We start from the raw sequence: 9,120 nt of genomic DNA on the forward strand, positions 1-9,120 counted from the left end.
CTGAGCGCGCTAGTATGCGGTCGAGTCGGCGTAGCTGTTCTGGCTCACGGTCGGCAGGTGCAGCCACTTGCTTTCGTACTCGGTCGCCTAAATGTCCCGGCGAAGGTCCCTGGTCGCCCATTTGAGCTGCGTCCGCACCGTCAGGAAATCGGGCGTTCAATCGTAGGTGGGGTGAAGCCGAACCGCGACTTCTTCGATGCTCGGCCAGGGCCTTAATGCGCGGCGCGCTGCTGGTGTTGTCGAGCGGAGTACAGGATGTTAACGCCAGCCGCGTCCTCAAGCCCAAACATGCAGCTAGACGGGCGGTGTAGCCGCCTGACCGCCTCTCGATCAGGCCCGTGTAACCCGTTTTGCCCGAGGGCGGCACGATCAGCTCGCCAAGCCTCGAGGTGGCTGTTGGCAGTAAGGCTGGACCCCGGGGCAACAGAATTTGGACCAATTAGAGTGGCCAAGCGAATCTGTCACATCAACCGGGCGAAGCTACGCGCGCGCCTTTCTATGAGAGGTGCAGGACACATTTTTTTTTTGTTTTGCATCCCCATACTCCTCTAACCTTTGATCCGCCACAATCCAGCTCATAATACAATGTCGGATCCCGGGCAAGATTTCGCCCAATTCGCGCAGCTTGCGGATCGGGTGAATATCCTTGAAGAGGCATACCAAGCAGAGAAACGGGGCAAAGATGCGCCGTTCCAGAAAAAGCAGAACGAGCTTGAGATGGAGCTTCAAAGGCTTGAAATGGAGCTTCAAAGGCTCAAGCAGAACCGCGAAGCTGCAGGCAAGGAAGTGGATCAAAAATACAAGCACAGGCTCCGCGAGCTGGGGTCCAGCCACGACCTGACTTGGTTATCTTCCCAGCCCCATGTATGTCTGGCACGCGCTGTCCGAATCCCGTTTTCCCCGTCGATTTAATTCTGACATTAAATCTGCTGTGTAGCCGGACCAAACGACCAACTCCCCGGCATCTTCCAATGTCGGCCCCAGCGTGCGAGAAGAAGGGAACAACCGCGACCGCCTGGCGACCGACGACGGGTCGGAAGATGGCGATGGCGGGTTGGGCGACGGTGGCGACAAGCCGGTAGATGGCGAACATGAGCTTGCAGACAGCAATAATAGACCAGGCCATAGCGACAGCGAGTCGAGTAACGACGACAGGTCAGATTACAGCGACGCCGAACCTGTAGATGACGATGACAGGTCGGATCAGGGCGGGAGCGAGTCGGATAGCGACAACCATGACGGATCGGTAAGTGCAACATTCAACTCCCCAAGAGTGCTTCGAAAGCGCAAACCGACAAAAGCGGAAAGCGATCTCGAGAGTCCCAAAAAGAGGAATCGGAGAGACAGGCGGGCCGCCGGCTCCGGCGGTGTGGAAGCGGGCGGGGTCGGGGCGGCGAGGGACGACGGAACCGAGAAAACGATCAGCCTTGAGGACGTTTTTGGGCGATACCGCATCATCCCCTGGCCAGCGGCTTCACATCGCTTCTACATATTGCGGTGCGACCACCACGGTAAGATCTTCAACAGCAAAGACGCCGCCCAGGGAGCTGGCAAGCATCTCAGCAAGGTCCATGGCACGGCCGGGACACACGAAAACGCCATCAATGAGCTTGGCTTCCGCGTGCAAACCTGCACGCAGGAGCAGGTCAACGAAAGCAACCGCGCAGTCGAACAGCTCGACAACGCAGTCCGCCGGCCACGACGCCTCACCAGCGACCCAAAGACCAGCATCCAGCCTGTCAGTGGCGTCTTCTACCAAGTCTACTGGCCCACCGGCGGGAAATCCCGTTCCAGCACCCGCTCCGGCACCCCATTCATAGCCTTGTGTCTTCCGACCGACGGCTTCGACGAAGTGGGCATATCGGGCTCCATCCACGACACAGACCTGATGCGTCACGTCCCTATGTGCTACCGCACCCACACGCGAACCAAAAAGATCCTGGGCTGGGACGAGGACCACCAAGACGGTGGCACAAAGGCTTCCCAGCGCAAATTCCCATTCTTGTTTTTCACCAGTGACCTTCGGCTGCCTTCCGAAGGCAAGCTCTCGATCCCAAAGAAGGGCAAGATGTTTTCGTGGGTGGCCGCAAACAAGATCCAACCACTCGACCTCAACGACAGCACCACCAGTCATCTTCCAGGCCATGCGACTGCGATCGCGTTCGCGTCCAGATTGCCCCAGCAGCATGAGTCGGCCGCCGCTATCAACAATCAATCGTCCGCAACCAAGTCTGGCCCACGTTCCGATGCCCGAGATAACGACGGATCCGGAGATGGAAACGGAGCGGAGGGCAGCCGAGCAGAAGCCCTAGCGCAGATAGCATCAGCTGGCCTCTCTGCAAGCAGTGCTGAAGCTGGCAAAGGAAGCGCAGATGCCGAGCAACCCGCAGATGATACATCTCGATCCGCGCCAAAGCCAGCACCCTCAGATAGGGCAGAGGACTCTGGCAGCTCCGCACAGGCAACCCTCGACAGTACCGTCCAGAGGACCTGCTCACAGCTACCGGACGAGGATGCTGACACCGCCCAAAACGGTCCGACATTGGCGACACATGTTCCAAGCAACTCGGAGGACAGCAGGCCTGGTTTCGAGGGCACCAGGGCCAGCTCAAACAATAACAGGACCAGTTCCGAGGAAAACACGCCCAAGTTCGAAAATAGCAGACCCAGGCCCGAGGACGGTAGACAAGACACAGGCGCCGAGGCAGTAGTTGGCGCTCCGCAGTCTAAGCCAGTTTCAGACGCGCAAGGGCGCGATTCGAGGGCGGGAAGAGGTAGCTTGGGCTTTATTTTGGAAACAAGTCACATGGAAGATTACCGGTTTCTGTAGGCGAGCTCTGGTAGATACCAATGGGCAGAAATTCAGGTTCGGGATTGCGCTAGGGGAAACTCCCTATTGTATAATATATCAGCGTTGTGCAGATCCTAGCTCGTGGGGTACATGTTCACGCTCGGCGGATATATGCGCGCCTATCCCACCATCATACCAGCTCAAGTTTGCCTTAGCACTTATCTTCTCCTAAGCAAGCGCCCTGCCCATGGAGTAGCCGCGGGCCAGAGTGCTGGCAATCGCTCATTCGTCGACACAAGCCCCCGTATACAAACCCGCCAAGCCAGCAGGACGAATGCCACAACCTGCCAGTGCCGCTAGGCGAGAGCAAATGGGAGCTGCAGCCCGAGCCGCAGCGCCAGAGCAACCCGATTTGCCTCCATCTCCCAAGTGAGGATGACCCACAAGCCAAAGGAAACATAAAAGAAGAAAAAAAAAAGAAGGGACATCAGCGGCTTGGCCCATATCTTCTTTGCCAGCCTCCCGTCCCCTGCGGATCGACAGCTAAAGAATCCACGACGGCTTGGTAACGTTGACCAAGGGCCAGTTAATTCCCGCGTCTCTGGCCCCCGTGTTCCCGAGACCGGCACAGGAGTAGAGACCGACCGGATTCCCGGCCGTGGCCCTGAGGAACTGGAGATCGATGCATTGTTCTGTCGTCAGTGTCCCCGCCCGGGAGGTTAGCAGTCGTGTTGCAGGAAATAAAGGCGAAGAAAAGCGAGAGTAATTGAAGGCGACGGTGGGAGCCCTAAAGAGCCGAAGGGACATACGTGGCTTCGGCGACGCGTCAACCGCGATCCTGCCATCCGCCATGGCGTTCCACACCTGGCCAACCTCGGTCGTCGAGCACTCGCGGAGGTTGATGTTTGCCATGTCCTTCCAGTTGCCTGAAGGGAACGAAAAGAAAAAAAAGCAAGTCCTATCGTCAGCTTTCAAGGCACACCTCTACCCAGGCTAGGGCTAGGGTGAAAGGGACATCGGCTCACCCTTGGCCCCGGCGTCCATGCACCAGTTCGTCTCGGCCAGCTGGATCCTGGTCACGCCGGCCTTGATGTACCACTGCTGCTCCGTCTTGTTGCTGAGCGGCTGGCTATAAGGATGAAGGGAGGAGGGGCGGCGGTCAGCTAGACATTCGGATACGCAATTCTGGCGAGACCGGAGAACAAGAAAAAGGTGCCAGGAGGAACAAAACACCACTCACACGACCAACGTGCTCCCAACCGACAGCGTCTTGGGCTGCACCACAAACCGGGCGTTCTGCATCGACGTTATGTAGACGGCGCGGTAGCCCTCGGGCACCGGCTGCGGCTGCGCCATGCCGCCGCCCACCGCCGCCGCGACGGCCGCGGCCGCCAGCGCCAGGTCCGGGATGTGCACCATGTTCTCCGCGGGGGGGAATGATGACCCTTGTTTTTCTTTTGCTCGCGCCTTCCTTATCTTCGAGTGATCGGTATCGAGAACACGGCAAGCTTTCTTTTTTCTCCCCAAGTGATAACAGGGGGATTCGAAGATGACAAGTCAAAAAAAATTGAAGGAGAAAGACAAGCAACCCAAGAGGGACTCGCCAAGTCGGGAAGCACCCCGCGCCAGAGGGGAGAGCCAAAGCATGGAAAGCTCATTTATACAAAAGGAGCGGCACTCACTCCTGCCATGCCGGCCGACTGTTCTGCTATATTTTGCAATTATACCGCACATGGCCTAGCTCCCGGTGTGGGCGTGGGGGGTGACGCGGGCGGACGACTATGGATAATTGCTGTATGGACCCAATCCACGGTCTCGGCAAATGGGAAGCCTGGCGACGTACTGCAGAGATCAGATGGATGGGAATGAAGCGCCCGACTGAACGTCAACTCCCGCACTCGTCATTTAATCAGCGTCGACACCCCGCATGGTTCAGAAAACTGGGCGATATGAGCCCCGGATCTCAGGCTATGGGGATAAATTGACACGGAACTCAACAGCGCTCGAGGTATATCGCACAGGCACAACAGTGGAGTGCCCTGGCAACGGGCGCCCAGCAGAGGGGAGAACAGTTCCAAAGCAGGCGGATCAAAAATAGCGAGCGCATAAGATGGAGGGGATCTCGTAGATTGTTCGAGTAATCGATTGAAATGAGCCGTCCAGAAGGGCCCGGACGAGTTCCCTCCTCATGAGAGGAGCTCTTCTGGGCAAAGCCAGACCGCCTACGCCGCTAGGTCATCAAACCCGTGTTACCACCAAGGGTGGGTGTCCAAAGCTGGAACCGCTTCCTCGTCAGGTCACGGAGCGTGACCGAGCATAAAATAAGAATGAAAAGAAAGCAAAAGGCCGCGCTACACCACGGGCAGGGCGATATATGTAGAGAAAACCAAAGCCAGGACCAAAACTCCGCGACAATGCAATGCTATGCGTCAACCCAGTCCCTGTACTCACGAGGGATGTAGGTCTCTAGAGGCCGTAAAATGAACCAAACGCCGAAATTGTCTCGTAAAAATAATACATGAGAATGTAAAGTAACAATCATGGGGGTTCCCCAAAGTGATGGTGTCGTCGGGCCAGTCAAATCATGAATTGGCCGACAAGAGAGAAGCCGCAGAGGGCCCCACGTCTATCCGAGTGGCGGCGCATTCGAATAGCGATCAAGCCCATGGAACAGATCCTGGGTGGCCATATGCCCCAGCTTCGCAAGCAGAATTCGCTTCTCCTAGTTCGGATACTGCATGTGATGCTGGGCGTGGTCGTGGGTCTGGCCTGGGCCCAGCACAGTGCGCATCTGTGGCTGCGGCTGCTGGTGGGAGGGCGTGGTGGGAGGGAAAAGTGGCGTCACAGACCCGCCTTGCCGAGCATACTGCTGCTGCTGTTGTTGCTGGGCCGTCAAGGTGAACTCAGGCACGATACCTGTGCGGTACTCATTCCTGCGACCAAGAGGCTGGTAGTGCATCTGCGTGGGCGGGATCATTCCTGAGCCGGAGAGATGGTACTCGTGAAGGCTGGCAGAAGGCGGCGGGTAGAGTAGGGTGTTGACGTGACGAACAGGCCGGTACGGGCTTGCACGGTGTTGCAAGTAAACCGACGGCGAGTGCGAGATGGGCGCGTGTACTCCCGCATGACCATGGGCAAACGAATCAGCGAGGGGAGACGAGTTGCCCAATGCGGCAGCAGCAGCAGGAGTCAACGAGCCCGGGCTGTGGCGCTTAGTCGGTGTCCCGTAGTTGGTCGAGGGTGGGAAGGCAGACGGAGCTGAAGTGGCGACTGGAGTCGTAACCGGTGGGGCCACGGACTGGGACATGGACCCAGAGGTGCCCATGACATTTGGCGAATAGCCCGTCGACGTGGGCGGATACACAGTCGACATAGCCCTGACCCCCGGAACCAAGGGTGGCAGCGAGAGGGCAGACTGCTGTGCAGGGGCGTGGCTTGTCCCCGAGTTGTAGGCAGCCGATGGTACCTGCTGAGTTGTGTTGAGGGTGAGGTTGGGAGTGGGTAGCCTGAGAGATTCGGGCGGCACAACGGAAGATATTGGCCGCTGCTGGCCGTGAAGAGCGAGACCCTGGTGGGGCAGAGGCTGTGGCTGTCTAGACACGCGCTTTGCAGGAGGTTCGGTCGGGTCCTCGTCGTTGAGTGGCCGCTTAGAATACCCATTCCTCACATCAGGCTTCCCTGCCAAGGGAGACAGCGACGGGCGATTCGGAGGTGCATGCCACTGGGAGGCCGCTGCGTAAGCCGGCTGGCTGGGGGCCGCGTAGCTGGGGGAGTAGCTCGTCGTGGTCGGCGGATTCGAGTGGATGCTAGGGGTAAGCAGCAGATGGCTTGTTGGTGATGCAATGGGCGAGGTAGCGGTCGGAAAATGGGTGGGTGACGGGATTGCGATGGGTGAGATGGGCTTTGTGGCCGCCTCACAGTACTCCCAGAACCTGGCCATCTTAACGAGCCACTCCTCCCATCTCTCCTTTGATACCAAGAGGCTGTACCGCATGTTACTCAGAAACTCCACCTCCATAACGTGAATCTCTTGGACCGAGATGCCCGACACCTCTGCCCAGGTCTTGTTGGTATATGTGTTGTCGTCAAGGACTGAGATTTGGCCAGGTGTTAGAACCTTTTTGTGATTGGGCGCAGCTTGTTTGGTTGGCCAGGGTGGGTGGGGTTCACATACATTTGTTGCCAAGCATCAAAGCCACAGTCAGAAGGCGATACTCGCTGCCCGGTCTGCCCTTGACATTCGGGTTTCCCACCTTGAGCCTGTGGATGAACAGCAGGGCAAGAATGACAACATTTTGAGTAACCTGGGTCGTCGAGAGAATCCCATGGACCCATGCCTTGAAGTTTTGTGACGGCAGGGCATGCTGTGTGAGTCTGCGAACCGGCTCGGTGCCTTGCAGAGTCTCGAACTTCTCAGCGAGCTGGTGGATAGCGCGCGCCTCGAACCAGAAGAAGCATGTCAACTGTTGGTGAAGTCAGTCAGTGGTCCGATCGATCAATGGCAGTCGCACAACGACGAGAGGAATTGTCCGCCTACCTGCGCTGCCAGGTCCGCCAGCCTCCCACCCTTGGTGCTAATGCATTTTGGTATGTCCAAGCTTTGGCCGGCCAGGCTGGCGACATCCTTCCGTGACATTGTGCCCTGGGAAGCAGCCGAGCGTGTCGATTTTGGGGTGCCGGGATGTGAGCTCGAGAAGGAACCGGACTGTGATGGCGGATGTGAACCCGAAGACATCGTAGACCGTGAGACAGCCGAGGCCGATTGTGGCGGGCGATACTGATTGGCATGAGTATGTGGTTGCGATGGTGCTTGAGGCTGGATCTGGGGGATCTGCAGCATGGGCCGTCCGGACGCATGCTGGGGCTGGGGAGGATAGCGAGAATACCCATCCAGCACGGCGTGAGCATCGCGCAGCGTAGAGCGAGTCCTGTCGGTTTGGGCCAACGAGGCCGAGTACCCCGGCAGCGAGGCATGGGGGTGGGCCTCGTATGGCGCCAGGTTCGGGGCGTGGTAAGTGGTTCCCATTTCTTCGAGCGGAGGTGTCCGAAGGCCGCTCAATGCGTGAGCGGTGGCTTCCGGGCGGTCGAGCTTCGGGAACGGGATCGAGGGCAGACGAACGGGTGGCCACGGTTGAGCGAGGCAGAGGTTTGTGGGAGGAGGAAATGGTTGAGAGGCGGACGAGCGCGAGCCGGCGACAGGATACATGAGGGCCGCCGTGGTGCGGGCATGCAATGCTGCGGGTGGCTCGTAGCTCGAATCTGTCGGGCCTGATCGTGTGCAGGCGTCAAGAATGGGGAGGGGTGGCCTGAGGGGATGAGCCGACGGTTGTTGAGGTGGCGTTCGGTAACTCGACGTCGTGCAGGCTTGAGGAGAGTCGTCGTTTGGCTCGGGAGTCTACCACGGCCGCCTAGATATGTCACAGGCGGGCAGCAGGCCCAGTGCATCCCAAGCTCTCAGAAGCAGCGAGGCATGTTCCGACAGCCAGGCGAGGAGTTAGTTGCCCGGGATAGCGGAGCCAGCCCGACGGGGGAGAAGCAACTTTGGCGGCAGAAACTCTCCTGCTGCGGAGCTGGGTGGCACAACAAAGACAACGAGCGTGGGCCTGAAGCTTTTGTCCGCCTATGCAGCAGGTCAAAGAATGGGTCGAGCCGGTCGAACAGACAGACAGGCAGGAGCTGCTGCTTTTTTGCTTTAGTGCTTTTTTTCTTCTTTTTTTTTTTGCTTTGCGGCTTCCAGGATCGTCAGTCTCGGTCCGTGACGGGCTCTCTGGTGACGGCAGCTCGTGCTTGGTTTGATCACTTGGTGGGCGTGAGCTGCGAGGGCCGAGGCAGGCAGGCGGGTTCGGCGAGCGGTCGGTCGTGCAAGACAAAAGCTCTGGATGGAGGCTTAGGGACGACAGCAGGTCATGGACTGGCCAATTAAGAGGTAATATGGCTGGACCTTGGCTTGCTTGACTTGACGGGGTGATGAAGGTGAGAAAAGCCTCCCGCATCCACCAAGGCATTTCACCAAAGCGTGCCAGAGGCAATCCATTCCCTTGTCGTTACTTCCTGGTTGCGTGGTCGGGTTAGGCAAGGCCCTTGTTCCCGGCTCAATGTGGAGGAAGGCACGCCTGGCGCATGGATAGGTTTGCATGTTAGTCGAGAGGTGGATGCTAGACGTCGCCCGTCCCAGACGGGCCTAGCGCTGGTGGCCCGCCTGGGTTGCTTCCTGACTGACGCCCTGTCGCTTGCAATTTGCACTGTTGGGTACCGGGCCAGGGCCACGCATTGCGAGATGACGCTGAGCCAGTCCTCATTTGTTGCCGCACGCCCCCCCCCCCCCTCGC

At 58.4% G+C, this 9,120-nt stretch overlaps 3 protein-coding genes across 3 annotated transcripts; 1 reads left to right on the forward strand and 2 right to left on the reverse strand.

Annotated features, from left to right (window-relative positions):
* The first annotated feature begins 553 nt into the window (after positions 1-553).
* Positions 554-3,117, forward strand: GGTG_06387 (hypothetical protein). The gene is made up of 2 exons (XM_009224204.1): positions 554-864; positions 938-3,117. The coding sequence occupies exons 1-2, from the start codon at positions 586-588 to the stop codon at positions 2,828-2,830; spliced, it is 2,172 nt and encodes a 723-aa protein (XP_009222468.1). The 5' UTR covers positions 554-585; the 3' UTR covers positions 2,831-3,117.
* GGTG_06388 (hypothetical protein) lies at positions 2,829-4,315 on the reverse strand. Its single transcript, XM_009224205.1, has 4 exons — positions 4,032-4,315; positions 3,817-3,920; positions 3,601-3,717; positions 2,829-3,483 (listed from the first exon to the last, which is right to left on the reverse strand). Exons 1-4 carry the CDS (start codon positions 4,208-4,210, stop codon positions 3,335-3,337), a joined length of 549 nt encoding a protein of 182 aa, XP_009222469.1. The 5' UTR covers positions 4,211-4,315; the 3' UTR covers positions 2,829-3,334.
* Positions 4,316-4,852: 537 nt separating this feature from the next.
* Positions 4,853-8,876, reverse strand: GGTG_06389 (hypothetical protein). Its single transcript, XM_009224206.1, has 3 exons — positions 7,329-8,876; positions 6,966-7,254; positions 4,853-6,883 (listed from the first exon to the last, which is right to left on the reverse strand). The coding sequence occupies exons 1-3, from the start codon at positions 7,995-7,997 to the stop codon at positions 5,514-5,516; spliced, it is 2,328 nt and encodes a 775-aa protein (XP_009222470.1). The 5' UTR covers positions 7,998-8,876; the 3' UTR covers positions 4,853-5,513.
* Positions 8,877-9,120: the final 244 nt, after the last annotated feature.

This window comes from Gaeumannomyces tritici, assembly GCF_000145635.1.
Source record: "Gaeumannomyces tritici R3-111a-1 unplaced genomic scaffold supercont2.3, whole genome shotgun sequence".
Classification (NCBI taxonomy): Eukaryota; Fungi; Ascomycota; class Sordariomycetes; order Magnaporthales; family Magnaporthaceae; genus Gaeumannomyces; species Gaeumannomyces tritici.

What these genes read in the sequence shown, in the direction of transcription:
- GGTG_06389 (XM_009224206.1), bottom strand. Translation starts at nt 7,997, where the DNA reads ATGTATCCTGTCGCCGGCTCGCGCTCGTCCGCCTCTCAACCATTTCCT. An exon ending in TGGCGGACCTGGCAGCGCAG is followed by an intron (nt 7,255 to 7,328) that starts GTAGGCGGACAA and finishes CTTCACCAACAG; the next exon opens with TTGACATGCTTCTTCTGGTT. An exon ending in TTTGATGCTTGGCAACAAAT is followed by an intron (nt 6,884 to 6,965) that starts GTATGTGAACCC and finishes GCCAAATCTCAG; the next exon opens with TCCTTGACGACAACACATAT.
- GGTG_06387 (XM_009224204.1), top strand. Translation starts at nt 586, where the DNA reads ATGTCGGATCCCGGGCAAGATTTCGCCCAATTCGCGCAGCTTGCGGAT. An exon ending in GGTTATCTTCCCAGCCCCAT is followed by an intron (nt 865 to 937) that starts GTATGTCTGGCA and finishes TCTGCTGTGTAG; the next exon opens with CCGGACCAAACGACCAACTC.
- GGTG_06388 (XM_009224205.1), bottom strand. Translation starts at nt 4,210, where the DNA reads ATGGTGCACATCCCGGACCTGGCGCTGGCGGCCGCGGCCGTCGCGGCG. An exon ending in GTTGGGAGCACGTTGGTCGT is followed by an intron (nt 3,921 to 4,031) that starts GTGAGTGGTGTT and finishes TCATCCTTATAG; the next exon opens with CCAGCCGCTCAGCAACAAGA. An exon ending in CATGGACGCCGGGGCCAAGG is followed by an intron (nt 3,718 to 3,816) that starts GTGAGCCGATGT and finishes CGTTCCCTTCAG; the next exon opens with GCAACTGGAAGGACATGGCA.